Raw genomic sequence first — 27,088 nt, forward strand, 5'->3', positions numbered from 1 at the left:
GTGGGAATGCAAAAGAATGGGTATGTAGTATCCTTTAGTGCTTTTATTTTGGGGAGTGTCGGTATCGAAAAAAGGAAAAAATAATCATTAGCTTAGATTTATATAATTTAGAATAAAAGTACCGGAAAGAATCTGCAGAGACTGATATATATATATGACACAGTTAACATTTGTCTGTTTATATAATATATATATATACTATATATATATATATATATATATATATATATGTAATATAAGATCATTCCTGCAGGCAGAAATGCGTATTTAGTTATGCTTATAGCTTATTTCGGCCTTTGAAACTGATTTCAGTAACTGACGTCTGAGGTTATTTGTTACAGTCTTATGAAAAGGATAGATTAAAATTAAAGAAAAATTCCAGACGTTTTAATTTTATTTATCCTTTCCAGGATATTATATAAAACTCGTGCATACGCTATTGTAATAAACAAATAAAAAAAGAAGCGGCATTAGGGATGCGCTAATAAAAGTATCCAGTCGTATTTCCTGCTTTATCGGATTTATTACTGGCTTGATAGACAGGGAAGAACCTCGTCCCTCCATCTCGGAACCTCAGCACCACTACTTACACTCTTGCGCCGCGAAGATAACGTCTTTCCTAAATAGCTGTCTCTTGACAGGTCAGGCTGCCCTTGGAGGAATAATGGCCCCTTGTCCATTTTAGGTGAGGCGGCTCTAGTATGTTTGCTGTGACTGAAAAAAATGGTTTGATATTGCCAACCCCGCCCCCCCCTTTTTATTTTGCTATTCATTCTTATAACAATTCGTTGTCCTTTCGTTGTTTTTATATGTCGAATCAACTGTTGTCAACTACAAATTGTCTCTTTAAGCTTGCCGTTGGTCTGTTTTGTCTCTTCATTCATTTACATTATTTACTAGTATTTCAGAGCAGTTCAGATTATTATATACCAAAAACCCATTTTAATATCCTAAGGCTTCAAACTCGCATTTTATTAATTCGCAGTTCTTACCTGACAGCCTCAAAACTTTGTTCTAGGAGGCCACGAACGGCCAAGCTGTAAATTCCCCTTGAAATTGCATTTCGTTCATCGAATTCCACCGGTTTAGGTTCAGCCGCATGGAAAAAGATACACATATAAACATATTTATATATATATATATATATATATATATATAGATATATATATATATATTATATATATATATATATCGTGTTTGTGTGGGTGGGTGGGTATTTGTTCATTGTTATATATATTATATATATATATATATATATATATATATATATATATATATATATATATATATATATAATATATATATATATATATTATATATATATACACTAGTCGTTATTGAATATATCGCCCCATTCCGATTGAAAGTCTTTCCACAAAACCACTGATTTTGATGGCTCTTGCTTCTGAGCCAGGCGGTCGAGATATTGAATACATAAGTCATCCCTCTTTGTGTGTGTGTGTGTGTGTGAGAGAGAGAGAGAGAGAGAGAGAGAGAGAAAGAGAAGAGAGAGAAATGGCTGTAACTCCGTATTTCAGTGAGTTTCGAGTACCAAGGGGATATATGATACTGCGATATCGTGTGCTGTTGAGTAAATAATGGTTATTTAAAAAAGATGCAACTTTCAGAACTACCGCCTTTCCCCCCCTTAGCCATCCTAATGGATCCATGGCTCGATCTCCTTGTGAAATACTACACTCTTACCTCCCACTATTACTCAACTAATATTTATTCCGAGATTCAAATGCCACAAATCTCAGACTCATCCAGTCTCCAGTCCTTTGCTCTTCCTTGGATTCTTGAAGATGATCGAGGCATTTTATCTGGAATGTACAGACGGCCAACGAAGAATTGGCGTAGTTTCTCAATTCATTGTTCGTTATGGAAATATTGCCATATGCAGGTGCCAGATTATTTACTTAACAATAAATAACATTTCCTTTCAAAGGTGCTATACTTGAAATAAATTACATTAGAATAGAGTAGACTTATTCAACGTATTAAAGATAATTATTTTGCAAAGTAAGGAAAATATATACCGATGGGTCCACGATTTCTAATTTTATTCTCAACTCTAGCTTCGTGACAGCATACCAAAGCATTTTGAAGTTGACTTTGCTGCCGCTCGAGTTTTGACTCAACGTATCGTACTGCACTGGGGTGTTGTCATTTTGTCTCCTACAGCCGATAAACAATACATCAAGGCGTTAACATTCTTTGAAATCGATGTTAATTAAACTAATTTTGTCCTTTGATTAATAAAATAATTTGCATGACATATTTAGTGGGCCTAAATTGGACTTCTGATTTTCACAACCATGATTAGCCTAGGTCTATTTCAGTTTTCAGCAGTATACTCCCTCGGATACGTAATATAAAGGAATATTTACATCGACGATATATATATATATATATATTATTATATATATATATATATATATATATATATATATATATTAATCTGCTTTATTTGATTATTCCCGTTATTCTTGTTTTATTAGCCATGTTCGCCTTTCTTCTTATCCTTTTCATAATTGCGTAACATAATTAACTCAGACCTAGCTATAAAAAAAAAATAAAACGAATATAATTGTCTTATTTTTTTTTTATCGAATTCCTTGCATATCATCCTGTTTCATTTGGACACGTTGGAAAGCTGTGGGAGTCAAAACTGACGAATACATTAAGAAAGGCTTACTTTCGTTAAAGCTTTCTTAGGTTGATCTTTCTGTATTATTCATTTCTACTAACTAGAAATTAATTCAAATTAGTTCACATGTATACCTCGACCTACTACTATAAGCATATTATAAGTAGCCTGAAAGGATAAAGAAATATCAAAGGTGGCATTCTCGTTTAAGTCTATTTCATTATTATTATTTTTTTTCAAGACTGCTTTAATCAAGGGTTGCTCTTTGACGGCTGCAGGGTGTAACACGAGTGTTTGCACATATTTTGGGGAATGAAAGATAAAGTTTCTTTGAACAGAAAATATTTTATAAACATGCATTTTAAGGCGTCCGTTGTCGGTGCGGGGAATTTTAAAATAACCGTTATCATTACTGATGCTTTCGAGCGATGGAGTTCGTGGTGAGAAGTCGGCTCGAGTCGCCTGACATGTAGAAGAGAGCGGAGGTGGCGTATAGGAGTGATGGAGGATTAGGCCGATGTTAATAAAGTATCTCCCAATAAAATGTATTCTTTAGGTTTTGGAGGAAAAAAAAGGCATGCATCATTGAAACTGTTTCCCTCCCTATCCGTGGTATTCACTGGCCACCTATAAAAAAACAAAACAAAAAAAATAAGCCTAATTGAATCTCTCATCCATCAAAGATACGTTTGCTTACTCATTAGACTTATTCATTAGACACCTTCAAGCGTAGATTTAAAAATCTCTTCCTCTCCATCTAAAGTATTCATCAGACACCAGTCATAAGCGTAGAGCTAGTCATGATTCCTGGTTCAGCAATGTCGTGACGATGCACTAGAATTCAGAATTCACAAATGAAGGTTGCTCAGCAACGTTTACACTACTGTATTGGCTTGATCTCTTGTGGTGCTTTGAGGTGGTCCACCTCTAGGCCCATGTTCTAAATTTTGCCGTTCTTTAAACAATTTGATTTATCTATGTATGATTCTCTCCGGTATATTAAGCTTTCTTGATATCTCTCCAACAGGAACCTGCACCGAATGCAGTGCAATAATTGTCTCTCGCTCATCGAGGGATGTTTCTTAGACCAATAAATGACACATTGACATTAGATTCCCGTGCACACAACATCAAAAGCATAGAGTGAGGTCGCCTGGTTCACACTGTTAGGATATCGTTAATTTTTTCTTTTTGTTTTTAAATTTGATAGCATTTTGTGAGATTCCGATGTTTTCTGTAAAATTTAACAAATGGAATAGTTCAACTACCTTCAACTTAATATTGAAATGATAATTTAAGGACTACGTTTATGCGATACTACTAGTGATAAGTGTCTCCTATCTATTTGGTAATGTATATCTATGGTTGTGATATGACGTTTTTTATCACTTCGTTTCGTTCACGTCAATTTTGCTATATGGAAAATAGTTTTACACAATAACATAACATAATGTTCTAAAGATATCAGTGACTGTTTTTAACGTCATTACATAGGATTTCTTCCATCTTTGAAAAGAAAAATCGATAAATAAGGCATGAATCGTGCGTCAGGCAGGTGAACGAAAAATTATGAAACTCTGCCACGAGTTTTTTGGCCGACAGTACATCTTTGTGTCTTGATGAAGTTGCTAATGAACTTGTCCTTGCGCTTTGCTTACTTCTCAATATCTGCGTCCTTCTTTCCTCTTCCTTTTTTATGAATCTTGGCTCCAACTCTTGTTTTAGATTAACTGTAGGGTGCAGAGAATTTTTATTGTCTGTTGAAATCTCTTAAGGCATTTGGCAGTCTGGTATAAGTACCCATCTTCCTTCCTGTTCAGTGATTTACTGCTTCCCTGTAAATTTATTTTTAGAATTTTGTCTGGATGCTGCGGACCAGTTGTTGATGGTTCATCATTTTCGCCTTGAACCTATACAGTGGAGAACTAGGGTTTCTGTTTTCTTACCTACTCAGTTTATTACCAATATCAGTGAATCTGAACTTTTCCCTTTAACCCCCCATTCATAATTTAGCTTGAGATCCATCCCTTCATATTACTTCATAAGTTACTCCCAGCACTGCTCTGCTTGCACATAAATTTAAATTTTATTTTTTTCTCTTAATCTTAAATTTCTATTTTTTCTTCTGTCCGCTCAGGTTGTGGTCAAATTCAGTGCTGCAAAAAGCATTCATTTTCTAACCCACTGTACCTTTTCAAAATTGATTTCACGTTTTGCTAAAGAATTCATTTGAACTTTCGCTTTTCACTTTTATCATTATTTAAGGTTTTCAGAATATTCCAACAACGTCCATGAGCCATGAGCTGATAGGTCCAATGGCCTCTTTATTATTTATATATATATATATATATATATATATATATATATATATATATATATATATATATATATATATATATATGCTTGCGTATGTGTGTGTTTGTGCGTCTGCTTACAAACTTTAGATGATACCTAAACTACGAAGGGCAACTTTTAAAAACATCCCTGTAAGCATAAACATCTGCTGGAAGAAAGGCATGTGATTACAGAGTGCAATAAGTCAGAATCTGAATTAAAAAACAGTTACTTATGAAACTTAGTGGCTTGAATCACAATAAAAGGAAAGCGTTCATAGCATGAAGATTGTCTCGTTGAAATCCAGAATGGCACTCAAGGCCTGTAATCCCTAGGACACCTTCCCGTTACTGACGGGCGGCTTTATCTAAACCAAACAGAAGCATAGAAGATAGATGAATCTCACATACACCAAGAAGAATCACTGAATGGAAAAGTAAAGTGGATGTAACTATAACATTAAAGGATAGTCTCGCCTAATCGGGCCCCACCTAGTGATATAAGCCATTCAGGAGAGAGAGAGAGAGAGAGAGAGAGAGAGAGAGAGAGAGAGAGAGAGAGAGAGAGAATTCAGCTACGTGAGGAGGATTACGTAGACAGACAGGGAATCTTTCTTAAGAGCAGTGGACCGTATCAAGTATCGCTCTTCCTTGTCCGAGACACTTTCTTAATCGTGATGCACGGCTTTTTGAAAATGAGATAAATTAGAATGTAGCAGAAGAATGACTCGATTCTTTACTCAAGTTTATTCTTATTCATGAATATTGCGACTCGTTGTCGCTGATGTCTGGTTATGGCCATGGTCAGCAAACATGTAAGGCCACTACCTCATTATAAACTTATCGCTCCTCAGAATTACTGACACTGTCTTCCTTCTATGTCTTCCGAATCTCTCCTGTTGGCTGTCTTAAGAAACGGTTGAATCTAGTTTCGGTGTCTTAATCTAATCCTGCAGAACTCAACTGACAAATAAAATGGAATTCAAAATGCTCAAGAGGGTTAGTTTCATGACGTTTTGAATACTTCAGTGGGCTAGAAGTTAAGGAATAAAACAGTGATGTGAAGGGTATATTAGTACATTTTCCAAGATGAACAATAATAATTGTGGGGCTTGAAGAGTAGGCAAAAAAGGTCGTACAACATAAGATGTATCTTTGTTTGCAAAGTCCTTGAGCACGAGCAGAGAATGTTTGTGATGGATAGGGTAAGCGGATCAGAGGCTACAGAATTTGTGAAAGAAGTAATCGATGGAAAATTAGAGCAGGAAGGTTGGACTTCCAGAAAATTATAGCAATATTAGCATGAGCCCAAAATTCTCAAGTTTGTGTGTAAGTAGGATATCAGATTTTCTCTTGGTTCAATAAATTCTTCCTTCAAAGTGTTTGCCTCTTTTGATACATAACAAACCGGTATATATAGTTTGACAATGACTGGTATGTTCACTCTCTTGAACAGATGGCTGAGGAGAAGAAGCAATTAAAACCAGGGTAGGAGGAGAAAATGGTACAGCAGAGCGGGAGAACAAAAACTCACTGACCTTAGGAACCTGAAGCTACACGCGGCAAAAAAGGATAGTAGCTGAAAAAAAAGAGGCAGTGTTGGAAAGATTTGGTGTACAGTTATGAAAAGCATAAAGTAATAGCAAAATACGGACGAAGATTGTTCGGATTAATGGAATCGTTATGGCATCATTAACAAATACTTCCCATGAAACCAAACAGGAGTACTTCTTGCAGAAAGAGATGTGAGATGGAACGTCCTTTGACAGCTGGGTTGTAGAAAGGAGGAGAAGGTTATGGGAGGCTGCGCGTTAGTGGTTTACAACAAGAATAAAATCCTCATTATAGACAGAGTGCCTCACCTCGCGTTTTTCAAGAGAAAGAAAGATTCGTTGTAATCAGTGTTGGCGGTTAGGCAAAGAAAGAATGGGATGTGACTGGATGTGATATTTCCTCTGTATGTAGTTAAACGAATGGGCAGTTCTCAAGAGCAATTAAACATCAAACCCTCTGGTTAGTCCTTGAAGGGTTGTGTTTCTCCCCTTAGCCGACAAATCGCCCACGATTGATGCTAAAATATGAAGCGTCAAGATAACCTTGACTCTCTCTCTCTCTCTCTCTCTCTCTCTCTCTCTCTCTCTGTGTGTGTGGTCATAATAATTAAACCGTCCTACAAACTAGAAGGAATTAAAGTTATTGATTAACACGGATTTCAGACAGCCCGTCCTTAGAAACGACATTTGATAAATGTTCCAATTCCCAGTTCATAGAGATGATAGATACTGGATTAAGCTGGATATAAGAGTTCAGTTGTACGTGTGATTGAAGCCTATTCTGCGAGCCTTGTTGCATCATCAAGTTATTGAGTTGATGGCCTGATTATTGTCTGTTACCTTCAACTCTTCTTTTTCTTATGTAGAAGTTATCAATAGCTAAGACGGGAGTAAAAATCAATGTTTCACCCAGTCGACAGGGATATATATTATATATATATATATATCATATATATATTATATATATATATATATATATATATATATATATATATAGAGAGAGAGAGAGAGAGAGAGAGAGAGAGAGAGAGAGAGAGAGAGAGAGAGACTCTCGTGGCCTGTCTTTCATGGTCACAGCAAGGCATGTGCTTTCTGCTAAGGTAGTTGATAGAAGCTTTCTCTTCTGGAAGATTTGTTACGTACAATTGAAATGAATAACATGACTTGTTTTGACCAGAAAACTCCCTATTATTATCAACTGAACCTCACCAGTGCAAACTGAGCCCCTCTCGCCGCTTTCTGCCTGATAATAATTATTTCCATTACGATCCTCTGCCTACTTCAGGCTCAGTTTTATGTCAGCGTTTGCCTCCAACGGAGTGCGGAAGCCATTTGAAGAGAAATTTTCAGTCGTTAGAGACCTCTGAGGAAATTTCCTCGTGTATTTTCCTTTGTGTCTGTCAGTAAAAAAAAAAAAAAAAAAAAAAAGAGCCAAAGGGTACACTGAAAGAAGAAAAACCAGATATTCCAGTTCTAACTAGATACAAGGAAGGAAAAAGTGGTTATCCTTACCACTGTAGATTGCAACTTTTTCTTGGATGATTTTCTTTAGTCTGTTTAGTGACGGCTTGGATATTTTTTTTTTTTAAATTAAGTGTTTACCTCTTTAAAATATTCTTAAACTAGGAAAGATGGAACCTAATCCTTCGACTTGAACATAACCAGTAACGAAACATAACCAGTAATAAAACGGAAGGAAAATACACCAAGTTTTGAACGATTCTTACAGTAGGCAGGGATCTTCAAGGACAAAGAGCAAGTGCCATTGATCAACGACCAATTATTTATTTTTTATTTTTAAGGAATTCATTCATTTTCACATGGGACTGGAACTGGACACATTTAAAAATATTGCTATTACTATTATTATTATTCTGGAAACAGATCTTTCAAACATGTGTCATTTAATATAATGGCAAAATTTACAGAACTATTTTATACAGGATTCTCTCAGTTCTTCTAATGACAGCTGCTTAGAAATATCAGTGTGCCAGAGAAGCAAGTCATTAGAAAAATTGAGAGAAATCTGTATAAAATAAATTGTATAAACTCTGTCATTATATTCAATAAAACACATTATTGTTGTTGTTGTTGTCGTTGTTGTTGTTGTTGTCACTGTTATTGGGTACATAATTTAGAAGTACCTTCACAAAGGTTGACTGACAGTGAATCTTATCTCCATTGTTTTGGTCAGGTTCTCTCTCGTACAGACTAAATCCTTTGTCTCCTTAGACGAAGTAGATTCTTTAGGAAAGTCCGGAACGTCCTCCGGCCACTTCGGAGAACGTGTGTTTTCATCCCATGGGAACTAGTCATGTTCTTCATAGAACTGATTAGCATCAAAAGAGCATTAATCCCATAACAATCAGTGCATAAAAGTTTTCTTTTGACCTCGGGAAGCATTTGCTGATTCCAAAGGCGGTCTTCGAAAATTTGTATTCCACATGTCCAGTGGACTGAGGGGGTACTAGTCACTAGCTTGTAATACACAAAATTTTGCTCGCACACACACACACTCATATATATATATATATATATATATATATATATATATATATATATATATATATATATATATACATATATATGAGCACACACACATTATAATAATATTATATCTATATATATATATATATATATATATATATATATATATATATATATGTGTGTGTGTGTGTGTGTGTGTGTGTATGTATCGGGTTGATCACAGTGACCTTTCAACCACTCGATTTCCAATAATGCTAGTATGCCCTCTTTACCCAGAGCCTCACTTCCCAGGTGAGTTCAAAAAAGGATGCGTTAGGGATATAATGATGCAAGTGGTCTGAGGAAGAACAATGAAAGTAGGTACATAATTAAAGGAAAATGGGTCTTGAATGGTGTGTTCGGCTGATAGTGTTGGTTAGAGGTGGTGAATTGAAACTTTTGAACGTTTTTGTCAGAGGAGAAAGTCGAATGGAAATGTAAGGAAGAGTAAGGTCATTGCTGGAGATCAGGATGAGAGCATGCAAAGGATACTGGGAGAATGAGAGAAGAGGCAAGTATGTAGATTAAGGACGATAGCTTGGTATTTCCGAAATGACCGAAAGACATTTTAAAGAACGGGAGCGTCTATGGAATCCAGCGTTGGGATGTATGAGAGCAGCGTGGAGCCCGACACCCTTTAGAAAGTGAAGTGTGGAGGTTGAATGATAATGAACATAAGAGGTTGAAGTTATTGAGGTGGAGTGTCTGCGTAGTACAAGTGGCTGGGAAGAATCGCTAAGGTGAGAAACGTGGCGATATGCGAGCAGTGGTACAAAGGTTGAAGATGAAGAGAAATTGGCCATTTTGAGATGCTGGTCACGTGAATAGAACGGAAGACAAAAGGATGCTGACAAAAAATAATAATAATAATAATTTGGAAGTGTTGGGAGGGAAGTTAGAAGCGCAGGTCAGATGGCGTGCATGGAAAGGAATCAGTATCCATACAACGGGAGGGAGAGTGTACGCGAGATTAAGGTGAATGGAGAGGTGTGCATAGCAAGGTCGTTGCACTGCTAAATATCCTTCTCTGAAGATGCATGAATGGAAAATGCTGACAACTTGTAGCCTTAGAGGAGTAGCTCTAGAGAGTGTTTATCTTTGAATTTCGCATTGTTGGGATCAGTAAAGCTTCTCTATATAGATGCACATTTGTATGTGTGTAGATTTGGTGTGAAAACCATTTAACCGAGAAACTGTATTACTGCTTTTGAAAGTTTAATTTCCATTTAGTTTGGTCATCCTTCCCACTCCAATACGGCCCTCTCTCTCTCTCTCTCTCTCTCTCTCTCTCTCTCTCTCTCTCTCTCTCTGTGGAATGAATAAATGCAGAGTGAGAATTTTTTCCATAAGAAATAATAAAATCAAGATTTTACATTGAAACCATGTCGGGTAACCCTCGTCATTGCATTGCGAAGATGAACTTTGGGCGATCATTTGATTTTAGTGTGGAGTTAGAGATAGAGTCCCATACAAGCGAAGACGCTTTAATTTCGAGGAGAGGAAGATGCCGTCGCGTTTCAAAATTCTACTCAGGGTAGCTGATTTCACTCATGTTTGGCAGTGATGTTCAGTTTTGACATGTATAAAACGCATGCATTATCATATGGTTGTTTGAGAGTATGTCCAAGAGAGGAATAGAAGGATTTAAACAGGAGTAACAGAACAGTCTAGGAAAGGCAATATTCATAGTAAACAAAATTACTAGAAAGCAAATGATTTCGAGTGGAGTATTTTTAATACGTTTTTAAGAATTGGATTTCCTATCCGTAAAATTTCGTTAAGAAATTACTGTCTGGGATTGTCAATAAAGAGTAAAAGAATAAATAAATAGTTAAAGTAAGGAAACATATATATATATATATATATATATATATATATATATATATATATAGTATATATATATATGATATATATATATATATATATATATATATAATCATTGGAGAAAATTAAACTAAACAGAAGGAAGGTTTGTAATTAACCAGAAATTCATACGCCATTACTTACTCATCATATTTATTCAATAAATATTGTACATAGTTTCTGTATAAACTACTACACTAAGCATCACAAAATTGATGCAGTAGGTAGAGGAACTACAAATTCCTCTTTATAATATGTTCATATTCACATGATCCAGAACGGGAGCAACTGGTTACACACACGCACACAAGAGGGAAACTGAACGGGAGTAGATGTACTTGTTATCAGGCTTCCTGCCGCATTCTATACCTCACGGCCCGTGACACCTTTTGGCCGACTTCATTGCTTGGAGAAATTCCTTCTCACCAGTCCGTATCAGCCGTAGATGGTTAGCGCTGAAGAAACTGTCCTGCTGACTACATTATCTCGTCTCTGTTAGAAGGTTGTGTCCTGCCAGAACTTTCTTCTGCCGCATCTGTTCAACACGTCAAAACGGCTATTTATTGGACATTTCGACGCAGGATTCCTGTCATTACTTTTTCTTTTATATATATATATATATATATATATATATATATATATATATATATATATATATATATCATATGAATCTTATCACATCATCGTGATTCATATACATATATCGAGCTACAAAATTTTTGTCCTTTAACATCCAATTCGCTCTACCTCAGAATTAATTATATATATATATATATATATATATATATATATATATATATATATATATATATATATATATATATTAATTTGGAGGTAGAGCGAATTGGATATTGATGGGCATTTGTAGCTCGATGTATATATTAGAGAGAGAGAGAGAGACAGAGACAGAGACAGAGAAGTTACTTCGAGGAGTAGTACCCGGATGAGATGTCACGCAGCCAGGCTGCTGGAACAACCTGACTTCTGTGACCCAAGCGACAAGAACCCACCAATCAAACACATCTTCTGAAAGCAATTCCTAGGAATAAGAAGAGGAAGTAAGAGAAGAAGAAACCCCTCGAAAGTAGCTCAGATGAATAGCGGTTCCTCGGGAAAGGCAGATTGGCCTTCTGAATGGTAGCTGAGGGCATCGGGGTATGGGATGATGTGATCAGTGGGGCGGAAGTATGGTTTGGTCGGGGGTTCATACCCTCCTACTCTCGGACCGGCTATCAGGAAGGAGGGAACGGCATCACTGCCGGAGAATGTGGAGGCTGCTACAGCTAGGAGTGCAAAAAGAGTGCGCAGGAATTCCATCGCAGGTGCCTGTTGTGGATTAGTCGAACTGGAAATAAAGGAAAGAAAAGGGTATGGAATTTATTTCTCATGAAATATCACTATTTTTAATGTTTTGAATATGTTTTAGTCTTAAGGAAGCCTTCAATTATTCGAGAGGCATGTTAAATTGAAGTCTTCATTCGAGCAACTTTTGAACGGGGACGTGAGAGAAGTACATTAGGGGAATTTATCAAGATGTATTGTCACGAAGAAGCTAAGCAATTACTTGGTGGTTGAGGAAGCATCTGTGTTGTGTTATGATAGCAAGAAAAACAAAAGCAGCACGAAAAGGAATAACAATCCAAAACTGTCGGTGGAAAGGTGAAATCTTACTTTTCTGTCTAGAGGCAAGGCTAAAGTTCCATACGATCAGCTTCAGATCCGTAGCTCAATTGTTGATGGGAGAATGGTACACCTGAGGTTTATATAGACCTTGGGTGGACGGTTACCACTTAGCTAGTTTTTGTGGGATAAAATACGGAGGGTCCCAACATGAGTTTCTGTCACCCATTTGTTAGAATTCAGTCGTCAGAGTTGTCGCGTGCAGGATGGATGATAAGTCCTCAAGGACATAACTTTCATTTATCCGTTTAATCGTTGGAGCCATACCATGACTCCAGTCGGCGTTTCATCAACTAGAGACATTTATTTGATTACTAGATCTAAAATAACTATAATAAGGTGTTGGGCAAAAGGTTACTTGCATCATAGCTACCATTTCTTGGACTTCCTGTACTCGGTGGGTGCAATTGATAACTCTCTCGTTCTCTGATCATTTGACAAGTTTCAAACTGTTTTCCATTGAGATGTGTTAAAAGCAAAGTATAGCCTGCACTAAGAACAAATAATTTCACGATGTAAGTTAGTTTGTAATCACAACTGTCATAAATTAACATGCAATGAAGAATAACATAATGCAGAATTGTAGCTCATCATGTACGTATCTACAAACTTGCAGCATGATTTTGCCATATATACAATTACAGATATAAAGTTTAGGTATGAAAATGTATGTGGACTATGCTTTCCTTGCAATTTTGTCTACTTCATCAAGTAAATTTTATTGCATAAATACCTTTTTCTCGTCATTGTAAAATCTTATAGTTTGTATCTGTCTCATTAAAAATCACGTTTTGAATGAGATATGCTCAACTCAATCTTTTTCATTTGCCATATTTCCATTTGGACGTGTTCTTTGTTACGAGTGTCATGATGAAGTAATATAATTGCAGTTTATCTTCCAAATAAGCAGTGTAACTATGAATGAACCAGGAAGTAAATTTTTTGCTGACTGGAATGTTTGCTTACCTCTCCGAGAGAGAGAGAGAGAGAGAGAGAGAGAGAGAGAGAGAGAGAGAGAGAGAGAGAATGTTCCCTTCCCGTAATGATAATATCTCGTCGACAGCGGGCCCGACAAAGGAAGCGTCGCCAAGGCATGCTTAACCTTGCCATATCAGGTGGAAGCCATTTCCATTGTTTACTCTTACCTGCGGACAAGACGGGGATCAGAAACAGGAGACATTGTTTTGTTCGTTTCCATCCGGTTTGTAAAGAACGCTTCGCTGTTTACGTCTGGATACTGTTGTCGCTACAAGGACATTGGTTCTTGGTGCACACGTGCCCGGGGTACCGCACATGTAGCAATAGAATTGCATTTTTATGTATCCATGTGTTTACAAGTCTTATTGATATGTGAAGACTCGGTATTCATCTCTTGGGCTGCGTCCACGCTAAAGGGGAAAAAATGTCATAAACACACGTCGCTAAATTACTACAAACTTATTGCAAACAAGTTGAAAACAAGCTAACGACTGCAAGCAATGGTTAAGACTACCAATAAGTCGCCTTTTATGCAACTTGTCTGCGATGCGTGTGGAGTAAGTTACCGATGTGTGTTTATAAGATGAACTGTAGTATGGACCCACCCTAACACACACACACACACACACACACACACACACACACACACACTCATACTTGCATCCCACGTTCCCTGAACGGTTACCACTGCCTTAATTTGATGCAGTATTATAACGATTTTTTTTTTGTATCACGGTAGGTTTGTCCGGGACAAGTCCATTCGAAATCGTACCAATTCATGCATAAGACTCTAGGCACAATTGCGAACAATAAAAAATATTTTTAATATATATTTAAGCTTTTAATTTTTACTTGAAATTAAAAAGTTAATCCTTGAATCCACAATTATAGGATACACTTGCAATGAAAGAAATTCTGTTTACTGGAGTACCGTTTCTTCTGAATGGGAAACGGATAATGATAAATTCTCTCTCTCTCTCTCTCTCTCTCTCTCTCTCTCTCTCTCTTCACTCACACACACACACACACACACACACACAGACACACACACACCTACCTACCTACCTACCTATGGGCAGGTTTTTTCCATAGGAAGTCCTTATTGAATGCTGGTTCCATTGTGGCTTCTGCATTTTCATTCAGCGCTTCTATAATTCTCTGAATCTCTTCTTTGTCTTTTCCTCAGGGTTATAACTCTGAAGGAAGAGATAAAGATTACACGCTCCTCATCGGATTCAGTCTTCCAGGGCCGTCACTCTGATGTTTATGATCTAGGCATTCTCTTCCGCTCGCAGCTGATTCTGTCATTAACCTATGACTGTTGTCAAGGCTGCACTCGATATACGAGGGAACTACATTCTGTATCCAGTGGAACTACATTCCATATTGGCAATCCTTTTTTGCCTACATATGATACCGTTCCTGATCACAAGGCTATGTGTCTGGGAGTTGGGACCGTTTCTGAATTACGCCTACCCATTTGTGTGACAAAATCATACAAAGTCTAGCTAATACACTAAAAGATAGCTAGTTCCTTATAATGCACAATTCCTGGCTGACTAAGGTTAATGTCACCTTGTTGTTGTCTCTCCATCCATCATCCTGCTGCCAGTGATTAATGGTCGTCATCTTGAGCAAAGCCTCACTTTTCAATTGTGGGTCAAGCTGTTGCTTAAAAGGCGTCAACCTGCAATTCAGCAGGTATCACAGCTGGGGCTGCTCATTAAGGGGAAGGGACACAGGTCTCTGGAGGTATATTATATATATATATATATATATATATATATATATATATATATATATATATATATATATATATATATATATTATATATATATACATATATACACCATATATATATATATATATATATATATATATATATATATATATATATATATATATATATATATATATACATATATATATATATATATATATATATATATATATATATATATATATATATATATATATATTTGTGTGTGAGAAAACCAGAATTTTTGCCTGGCTACTTTTGATAATCTAAATGCTAATGTTGTTGGTACATAAGGAGCTGTAGTTGGTAGATAAGCTGTATGTGGAGTGGGTTAGATTTAAGGGAATGTTGTAGAAATCTATTAAGAAATGTGTGGTATCCAAGAAAACATATTCATCACTCTATTTAGGAAAAGAACATGCCAAAATAAAGATTTTAATGGAAGAGCGACGAGATATAATTACCCAATCTTTATTTGGCTGAAGCAAAAGTGGAAGTAGATAGAAGCCTCAGTTAGAGATGGAGCAACGAAAATTTGGCTATGAATTTGATTAAGACAAATAGGATAATAGAAGGAAATAAGAGAAGCTTACGAGTCAAGATTGAATGAAATAAGGTGAATGGCTAAAGGCTTTGAAGCGGGAGAATATTGTGAGAAGTAGTCACAGTTAAGGGATAGGATCACAGGCTCAGTGGAGAGGGTTATATAATGACAGGATGCTGATGATATCAGAGGGTAAGTGAAAGAAAGAAAGAAAGAAAGGGCGTATTTAGTCGTAGAGCTGTGTAGAAAAGGATGAATACGACAGTCAAGGGCAAGAGAGAACAAATTTTGTCGAAAGGTAGTTTTGGATGATGCAAGACTGTAAGATATTGCAAATCTTAAAATGTTTGTGTAAATTATTAGTGAGCATATGTGTCAAACAGTTGAAATGTACCTGAACAGAAAGGCGCCAGGATCTATTGATATATTGAAAATTGACTTATGGAGGTGAATGTGGGATTGAATGACAGACAAGGGTGTGTAAAGTACTCTGGGAGAGGGAAAGGTATCGGAGGAATGGGTGAGACGATGAATTGTTTCTTTGCATAAGAAAACATTTTATAGGGGAGACTGTAAGAATTATTGGACGTAACATTACTTAGTAGATCTAAAAATGTGTTTGGTAAGATTTTGTTAGAAAAAAAGGAAGTCCGATTTCAGAATAATTATTACTTAAACGTGCAGAATGTGTTTCAACTCGGAGGAGAGGAGAATTTGTGGCTCTGTTTATCATTAAACAATAACTGTGTGGGAACTTTGAGGGAAAATAGGAAATGTTGCATGTGGCGGGCATGGCCTAAGAAAAGCGTTTGAATGACAAGATTACATTAGACAAGGAAGGAGATGAGGTTCTATGACGTAGGGAGCAAGTTTTTGAGAATCATTCAAGTATAAGGGGATGAAATTTCTCATGCACAGAAGTAAAAGAGACTACTTTCAAAGTGTGGATCTGAGACAGATATGTTGTATGTTTACCCTCTTATTCTATACATTTATAGATGGAATCCACAAATGACTTGAGAAGTTAGAGAAGGACTAGAGGTGTAGGTGTAATTGTTAAAAGGGGTAAGGAAAGTTTATGTGAATGGAACTGTCAATAGCTAATGTTTGCAAACAATAACAGTTGAGATCGTGGTCAGTGATGAAAAACTGTAGAGGTAAGAGAAAGAGTTTACAGAGGTTTGTAAGAGGAGAAATGTGAATTATAAACTAAATGAATATTTACTCTTTATCATCACAAGTGTGATGTATATGTATATTTATATATGTATTATATAATAGTATATATAATATATATATAATATATCGTTTCTGCGTGTGCATTATTTAGTTCTGTAAATAACAGCTTATAAATTACAGAGCTCAAACACAATGTTTTACCAATAAGAGAATTCGTATTTCTCAACTTGCAAAGCAAACTTCATTCGTTCATTATGTGAAGACTTGAAGTAAGGAATGGCTTTGTGCGGCTGCAAGTCTGATGCCTGGCTTCTTATGGCTTTATAGATGAGTTTCGACGACGCTTGGGATTGCCCCTTTCAAATTGCATTCGAGAACTAATGACGCCTAAATATCTGTTGTTAGTCATTTCTTTGGGCAATGATTAATTAATAACTCACTGAAATTTTCATGTAGAGAAGTTGAAAAGTTATCAACCCGTAGATTTTCATAGCACAAATGCAAATTATTTCAGCTCGCCTCTCCCCGTTTTTAATTGAACTTTAGATTTAAAAAATTCATAAGCCATCATACAAAAAGACGAAGTAGAATAACCTCAATTTTTAGTTTCAAGGTAAAATTCACTAACCTGCTTATAAGTAAGAATATAATCCTATCAGAACGTATAGATTCGTAGTTGCAATATTCAGAGCTCTCATTTATTGTATCGTAACTCTACATCCTTTTCTATTGTACTCTGTTGGATTCTGTTGTCACTGTTTTTCGGTCATTCTTTTTACCGCTAATAAACCACCCCGTAGGTAAATAGATCTCTGCATTTCCAACTGACTGAAGGTCGCTTAATACTGACGTGCAACTTGCTAATTTGCCATTTGAATGTCGTGGGTCATCGTCTCTCTTACACCTATAGTTCACTTGACAGTCTACCTCTTTCAAAACGACGAGTCAACCTAGTGACAATGAGATGTAAAAGATTATTATATTCTCTCTCTCTCTCTCTCTCTCTCTCTCTCTCTCTCTCTCTCTCTCTCTCTCTCTCTCATACACACACACACACACACACGTGAATGCTAAAAAGGAATAAGGCGCAGGAAAGGTTGTCTGAAATATATTGTGATGAATATGAATGGGAACGGCAGAAGCATTATACTATATATATATATATATATATATATATATATATATATATATATATATATATATAATTATATATATATATATATATATAGTGTGTGTGTGTGTAATCATTATTAAGAAAAGAGAATATGGGATATAGTAGTTGATTTTTTATTTGAAGAAGAGTTAAAAGCGAAGGTGATGGCAATCAGTGAGGCCAACGTCGACTGGCCATGATTGCAGTCCATTTAAGGGCAAACAATTCCCGGCACTTTTTTCTGGGATTCTGTGAGATGCAGCGCTAGGTAATGAAGAGCTAGAATTTGTCTTGTCAGGAAGAATGTGAAGGTTGGTCAAAGTATTAATGTGTCAGTTGGCAAAAGAAAAGGCTTTGATTCTTGTCGGCGTGGGTGGAAGACTGCGAACGACTGCTGAGCCAGATGATATAATGCACAAACAGATATGAGGTCCTCTACGGAGAATTGAGAGGGTTTTTTGAAGATGTCTTGGGAGGGTACTACCTTGCTCAAAATGTTGGTTTCCAAAAGAAATATGGTCATAAGTGTAATTCATAAAAATAAACAGAGGCGATTACAGGCTTTTAGGTTATATATTAGCAGAAAGTTGGTGGAGTAAGAAATTGATGAATATGATCATGAGTGGAGGTTTGAATGAAGGTCTCACATTCACAAGAACTGTTTCAGGGCCATGAACCTCTTGATTGGGTTAAAACACCTCCTAAATTGTGGACGATCGTCTTGAAGGCCAAGAGCAATCACACTTTATTTGGCCAAATTTTCGAGACCACATGTCTCATTTTCACGGTTGTATTACGTCATTCTATGTGTAGCAACATGTTGTGTTAATATGATGATTACTGTAGTCCAGTAGGATCTTGCAGTATTTCCAAATATCAGTTAGTGAATAGCTGGCATTGCCTTGACGTTGCTTTGTATCACATCTTCATTTGAATACATTTGCATCATCAGTTTAAAAGGTAACGCCAACCGATGCCCCATTGGCAAAATACATGTTGACGTTCTCATGATAGCCTGTGCCTACGTCACAGACCTAGATCCGTATACTCGTGTGTTTGTGTAACATTGCGAAATATGTCACTCGACTAATGTTCTCGCAACAGAATTATAGATCAAGACTTCTATCACACCTCTTCGCTGGAAGACCTATTCAAATCTTCCTGTCGTTATCATTGTGATGTAAACTTGTTAAATATAACTTGTTATCTCACTATGTGTTTTACCGACTCCAAACCCATCTACAAGAAACAGATGGAGACTTAGAAGAAATATCATCACAGACATGATACTTGTCTAAGATGTGATGTATACAAACCGATACTTGCGGATATTATCGCAGGTCAAACAATTGCAAGGCAATACACTAATATATATTCTTATAATGTAAGTTTTGTAATGCAATTATGATTTGGTAATACAATTAATTCCCCACAGAAACTGGGTATAATGTTCTAAAATATATGTTTTTGTGTTCAGATTCCCACATTTAAAGATAACATGTTTAAGTAGTGAGAAATTTCATTTTTTAAACATACATAAGGCAGAGAGAGGAAAAAGTAGCAAGGCCCATAGGGAGAGACTGCTTTGTCCGAGCAGAAATTGCTGTTACCCATCCACTTGAAAATAGATGAGTTAAGCTAATTTTTTACCATCCTAAGCAGCCCTGTGGCGAACACAAGGGGACCTATTCATCCACGTACGCAAACGGATGCGTAGGGACCTCCCAGATAGGGCATCAGGTCCTTCGAGAATCTTCCCTACAACGATGTCGTTCATGTTTACTTGCAGTAATTAAAGATTCTATTGCCTGGGAAACCATTTGATATCTCTAATAAATTAACTATCATCTCTTTCAATTTGCCAAAAGAGGACTTATCGACTCGTAAGTTGTTAATTGTGAATTGGAAAATTTCATAACAGAGAGATGAAGTAACATGTTTTCGTCTCGACCTTGTTTGCTAATCCAAGGGACCCCCATTCGCCCTGGTACGCCCTTTTTCACACCCATAGGAGGAGGCATTCGATTACGAGACTTAGCTCAGTTAGCTACGTGTGTTAGGGTGTGTAGCATCTCTCTCTCTCACGAGACTGTTTCATTACCGTAACGTAACTCACGTTTCTCTATAAATTGGTCAATCAGTATCGCTAGCTAATTTTCTTAGTAATATATGTGTTGGTTGTGGAATCTGAGCATAGTGTTATTATTATTATTTTTGTGAAGGCGCCCACAAAAGATTGTTGAAGATTGTAACAGGCCTTTCCTTTTTGAATGAGAAATTGCAACTGGTTGCAGGTATTTTACAAATGTTGTGAAGTGCACTTCGAGGTTCTATTTTACTGTGTTTGGATAAAATTATTATTTTTATGCATTTTTCTTTTGCTTTGTTCTTTTGACATGTCCATTTTATATGCTTAATGTTTGTACTGTCAGTGCTTTAATTGTTTTCATATTATGCATTGTGTTTTTGCATTCTCTTTATTTTGTTTAATTAATTTCAATAAATTTTGATTGTATAATTGTTTGTGAATTAGTTTGTAATTAATTTCATTTCATTTCAAATTTAATTATTGCTTTATAATTTAATTTAATTAATTTTCTTGATAAACTTTGATTTAATTTTTTAAAATAATTAATTCAAGAATTAATTAAACTTTTGTTTTCAAGTCATAACAATTTCCCTGAGATTGTGAATTTCACTTATAAATTTTGAATTTAGAAATAAATTTTTGTATTTAAAATTTTTGTGAGAGTTTCATTTACTACTAGTATAATATCATATTTTATTTTGGTTAGGTAGAAATTTAGAGTGGTAATTGTGCTGTTTTCTTCAAATGAATCAGAACCAGGGAAATACTTAGATTTGGAATTATTGATGCCCTTTAATTAAGATTACCTCACATCTATTTTAATGAACTTAAAATGATTGTTTTCTAGACTGTTCAGTTACATAAGGGATCACTGTTACCTTTAGAGTATTCAGTCGTTTAGTATTTGTGATGAAGGGTCAGGTGTCTGGCTGTAGTGAGGTAATCCATAAACAAGCACTTGTTCAAACTGTGCCCGAAGTATGAAAGGTGTCCCAGACCCAGGAATAAAAGAGTCTCTTGCTCTAACAAGTACAAATGGTAAGTGTAGTGACCAGATACTTGGCACTTTGGGTTAACAAATATTAATGGTGTCCAGACCCAGATCTTTGGCTACTTCCCCCCAAATATTAACGGTTTTGATACTCTTTGGCCACTTCATCACAATATATATATATATATATATATATATATATATATATATATATATATATATATATATATATATTTATAAATAAAATGTGTGTCATTGCGTCCAACGCCTCGTAACGAAAAAGGGTTATGTGGGACTATCCCACTTGTTACTCAATATCTCTCTTGTACTCTGTAATCCAGAATCCTCCCTTATCACTAGCCTCCATTATTAAATTTTCCATTCATGTAAGTCTTGGTCACCCAACTTTTGTGATGCCCTTCACAGCTCAGCTGATGTTGTCACGTACTATTCTCTTTGGGAATTTTTCATCTCTGTGAACAAATGATCTACATCCCGTTTCCTCTTCACCTCATCGACAAACTAGTCTGTCGCCCTAATCCTCTGATAGTCTTCTTAGAACTTTATTTATCTTATATATATATATATATATATATATTATATATCTATATATAATATATATATATATAGTATACAGATAAAGTTCTAAGAAGACTATCGAGGATTAGGGCGACAAATATATATATATATATATATATAATATATATATATATATATATATATATATATATATATATTTGTGCGCACGTGCATGTTTGAGAGAACAATTGAGAGGTAAATCATTAATTCAGTGTTCTTCCTTAACTGCAGGATATGGGACGTCGTATCATCGTTTTTAAGGGTAATCGGAAAAACTGGTAAATGTTAAAATTTATTCTTTTGATATTCTATGAAAGTAAAAAATAATTGTGTTCAAGAAACATCTAAATATCTAAGTAATACTGTAGTTTGACATACCAGAGGTAGTCACTGACTAGGATTACAGTCATGTCATCCTGAGTCATGAGAAAGTGTTCCCTATTGAAGGGAAACTTCCTAAGCCAGCTGTGGACATGCCCATTGGCAAGCCTACATCTCTGCATTGATTAAATCACACTGCGAAAGAGACTCACTACTGAGTGACTTCTCATGAAGCATAAATCACTGTACAGCCACGATAAGTAGGTAGCACACGTTACCAGCCGAGAGACACACAAATGGCATTGCTTTTCTCTCGGCTCTGTGAACGCTCCCAAGTAGAAATACAGACGTCTGGAACCATTCCAGGTCAGCTGAACTTCTCCAAACTGGAAGTGAGGGTTAGCCCTCCTGGAAATCAAAAGGTGAACTTCAGGAGACCCAGCACATCTCAGTTATGGTTCAGTGGAAGGCTGAGGCATATTGGTGTCTCAGAAGAAACTGCACTTGCATGCAGTTGGAGAGAGACGCGCCTGTTCAGCCGTCCTGAGACTGATGGAGAGAATGTCTCAGGGCATCAAGAACCTCCCGGTCCATTGAGTACCTTCAAGTGTTGAAAGAAGAAATCCAAAGTGACGTTCTCCTTACAGAAGCTCAGATGAAGAGAGGCTCTGCAGGGAAGACGGGGTTGATTCCTGGATGGGCAACGAAGGCATAGGGGTCAGGGACGATCCTGTTGCCAATCCTTGAAGACCTTCTAGCACTAGATCTTGCGCCTCCTCCAGGGCGACGCCCAATCCCGAAGAAGGGTGCGGCATCGCTGACGGAGGTGAAGACGGTGATGACGACCAGGAGGGCGATGAGAGCGCGGAAAAAGTTCATCTTGTTAAGTGGAATTGAGGTGACGAAACGCTGAGGAGAAAAAGAAAGTATATTAAGAATCAAGTATATTAAGAATCAGCTTCAATAATAGATAAGTCTTAATTGAAAATCTGAAAGATTGTAGGGAGAGTTTGTTCTGATGTAGCTATTTTGTGGAAGAACTTTTGATGTAATTGCTAGATGAATGTAAGTTGTAATGTGAAACTGATTTGGAATAATTTTAGATGGTAAAGATGTTGCACAACAGATAAACAACAGACCACTATGCTGAACCCAGACCATCATGAATAATTATATTATCAATGCAGATAATCATCGTCTGATTCAAATTGTTGTTTATAGATTCTTGTAGTCATATATATATATATATATATATATATATATATATATATATATATATATATATATATATATATATATATATATATATATATACTGTCTTTCGATTGGTATTGATATATAAAATTGTTAAATTTGTGTATGACTGAATGCACCAAGACTAGCATTGAAGTGCGTTTCTTGAAAATAATAGCTCTCAAAATTATCTGGAATAATAAGTAAGTTTAAGTTCCCCCCCACATGCAAAGTAAACTTCATTCCTACCTGTCTGAAAACTGAGGGAAGAGGTGGCTTTGTGCAGCTGCAAGTGTGATGCCTGGGCATGGTTCCTTGGCCCTTTATATACGAGTTCTCGAGGATACCTGGGGTTGCCACTTGGCATATTTCATTACGCAATTAAAGAGTCATTTTGTTGTCCAATTAGTCATAACCTTTTCAACTTGAAAAACTGAAAGTGAGTTCTAGCCTTAGATGGTTCATCTAACCAGGGATTAAGATATTTATAATTACTAATTAGTTCCGGCTGTCTACCAGGTCCCCTCCCCCCCCCTCTGTTTTATTGGTAGATTTATGAATTCAGTAATGTTTCATTGCAGAAATGTGAAGCAGCATGATGTCATTTTTCAGTTTGATTATAAGGATTTTTCGTTTCCTCAGCCGTCTCACTTCAGTTCGAGCTTCCTGAAGTCCTTGACGATCACTCTCACTTTTCTGTATGTGATTCTTCTTCTTTCTCTTTCTCTTTCTCTTTCGGAAGAATAACGCGCTTGTGGCCATGAACTTAGTCCACTTGAAAACTTTCAGAGTCGTCATCGCCATTTATGTATTGAATATTTCATTAATAATAAGTCTGTATTTATTCCTTATAACCATCCAGTCCTGTGTATCCTTTTTTTTTCTTCTTCCATTTGCATTAAGTCACCGATCTCCCAATGCCTGCCAGTAAACATTCCAAGGGTGATTGGATCTCTACACTTCCCATGAACTGAAGGTCACTTGATTATTGACTGGCAACTTGGCATTGCAATGCCATGGGTCACCTTCATTGACATCTAGTTCACAGTATAAAATCTCCTTCAATTCTACTTCTCTTATCCTAATGGAAAAATTATATGACAAATATTCTTATAGCTCTCGCTCTCTCTCTCTAATGAATGTAAGAAACATGAGATGCTGTATTGGTTACTAGTCAGAAAAATAATATGACGATTTTGAATGTGAGACTGCATCTATAGAAATCCTTGAAAAATATACATTGTCTATACATACACATGTATATATGCGTGTGTATTTTTATATATGAATAACTGGCATGATATTAGTGGACTTGTTGCAGGAGAGAAAACGGGATGTAATAATTAGTGGACCGAAATTGATAGATCAGGTAATGAAGGCCAAAATATGGTTTTTCCTGAGGTTCCTGGAGATGCAGACATAAGGAGAAATTAGAACTTGTAATGTCAAGAAGGACAGGTGATATTGTGTGGGTAAGATTAAGTATTGTAGAATGGGAGGGTTTGATATAAGTATTTGTGGCCCAGTAACAAACAAGCATCAGGAGAAACTGGAACTTTACTTGGGCATTGAAAGAGAATTTCTTCAGCTGCGTTATAGCTGTGCGTGGCTAGATTCAGATGAAAAAATGGCGGTTTTTCTAAATTATTAAAATGTGAAGATACAAATAGTTCTTTGAATAAAATAGAATTGAGAGGATCTTCTAAAAATATTATGGAAAGAGACTTGATTTTTTAAATCAATTGATTCCCAAAAGGAAATAGTCCAAAGTAATATTATGAAAGGCGAAAAAAAGGGAATAGATGCTGTCTTGTTATTTGTGAAGACAGAGCAAAACGAATAGACACTTTACGTCCTTGAGGATTACAATAGGAATTGCTAGAATTGCAATAACAATGTTAGTTATGTCAATGGGTGTCCATTGCCATTGAGATGGTACTTAACCTCATTACGTAGACATTACTATTGTGAAGTTCCGTTTTCTTGGGATATTAACACGCAGTGTCTGGAAGCAGACATATACCCATCGAAAGTTTGTGACCCAGTTAGATGGGGGTAGTGGAGATACCCTTAACTGAATGATGGTGTTTTACATGAGCCTTAGTAAAATTCCACAGCTTAATCGTTTTCAGGGGCTGGAAATAAATCAGTACCTTTATTACAGCTCAATGTATAAGTCACCTGCAGTAGGAAAAATTAGGTTTTAAGCCATATATGTTTAATCGTTTTTCAGAAATTTCAAGTTTTTGATACATAAAAATGTTGCATATAGGGGAAGAAACATGATAGTTTGAGGAAAAACTGAATATTATGAGGCTTCAGGGGTTGAGAATCACATGGAATGAATAAAGCAGGGAAACACTATGATTGATATCTCTTGAGTGGGAAGAGAATTGGGACATGAAATTTTGGGGAGACACTTGGGAATGCTGTAAATCTGAGGACGCCCGTAGGAATGACTGTTGAAGATCGAGGAACTTAGCTAAGGCACCAAGAGTTTACTTAGTTTCTAGTGAAATATTGTTGTATGGTGGTCTGGTCATGACTAAGTTGCTGACTAGGGTGTGTAAGTCATATCATCTTTAAAATGGTTCCAAAGAAATTGTTGAGAGGAAATTTTTTTCCTATTTTTTAAAACAGAAGGTTATAATTGTGAGTTTTATGGTCACAAAATGATTAAGTAAATTTTGTGGGGAAATAAGGCATGATTATGATTGAGAAGGTAAGATAGATAACCTCGAGAATAGATTATGGATGAGGATTACGAGAAGGACTGTGGCGAGTTAACTTAGTTTGCTTTTAAATGGCTGTGAATGGAACTATAAAATTAAAATAAAAAAAGATGCATGGTTCCCCTATGTTATGAACCGAGAGAGAGGTCCGCTCCAAGTTCGTTATAACGTTAAACAAAAAGAATCCAACACCAACAGTTGAAACTGGGGATACGAATATAGAAAGAAACACTAACACCACAAAGGTTTATTTACAAGCTTACTTACAAAGATAAATGCAGAATGGTATCTCCTATTTACATTAAAAAAACATAATCTTACAATGCATGAACTGGGGAAGAAGTGAGGTAATTCAAATACTTGCTGGCCAGTCTTGCGACTCGAAGCGATGGCTTCACAAAAGGAGAACTGCGATTGCAGACGTCTTCTTGACTCCGTATTGCAGAAAATAATGTCTATTCTTGATACTTGAATGGCAGGAACTTCTCTAAACCTCTTGCAGAACGTTTCTTCTCTGGAGTCTTGCTCTACGTCGAAATGCCTCAGTCGTCCACTCCTGACGATGACTTGACCAGAATTCGACCAAACTCTCTCGAGTGACTTTTCCTCTCTGATCCTTTGTAGGTTCCTACTTCTCTTATCACTCTCTGATGATCTCTGATCTCTGCTGCTGAGCTCTCACTGACAATCTGATCTGTGGCTCTTACTGATGATCTTTTACTCTGTGACTAACTGATGATCTCTGATCTCTGCTGCTGAGCTCTCACTGATAATCTGGTCTGTGACTCCAACTGATGATCTCTCTCTGATGATGATCTCCCTTCTCCTACTTCGTCCGTCGCATTTATATTGCATTCTGGGGGCGGGGCCTACGGCGAACGTCACAGACTCCCGAGATTACCAGAACTTCTTAGAAAAATCTAGA

The 27,088-nt window shown here is 36.3% G+C and overlaps 1 protein-coding gene across 1 annotated transcript; it reads right to left on the reverse strand.

Moving 5' to 3' along the window:
• Nucleotides 1-22,156: 22,156 nt before the first annotated feature.
• LOC135197616 (uncharacterized) lies at nucleotides 22,157-23,768 on the reverse strand. Its single transcript, XM_064224638.1, has 2 exons — nucleotides 23,681-23,768; nucleotides 22,157-23,107 (listed from the first exon to the last, which is right to left on the reverse strand). The coding sequence occupies exons 1-2, from the start codon at nucleotides 23,738-23,740 to the stop codon at nucleotides 22,850-22,852; spliced, it is 318 nt and encodes a 105-aa protein (XP_064080708.1). The 5' UTR covers nucleotides 23,741-23,768; the 3' UTR covers nucleotides 22,157-22,849.
• Between the last annotated feature and the right edge of the window lie 3,320 nt (nucleotides 23,769-27,088).

Source organism: Macrobrachium nipponense, chromosome 21 (genome assembly GCF_015104395.2).
Source record: "Macrobrachium nipponense isolate FS-2020 chromosome 21, ASM1510439v2, whole genome shotgun sequence".
In the NCBI taxonomy this organism is placed as follows: Eukaryota; Metazoa; Arthropoda; class Malacostraca; order Decapoda; family Palaemonidae; genus Macrobrachium; species Macrobrachium nipponense.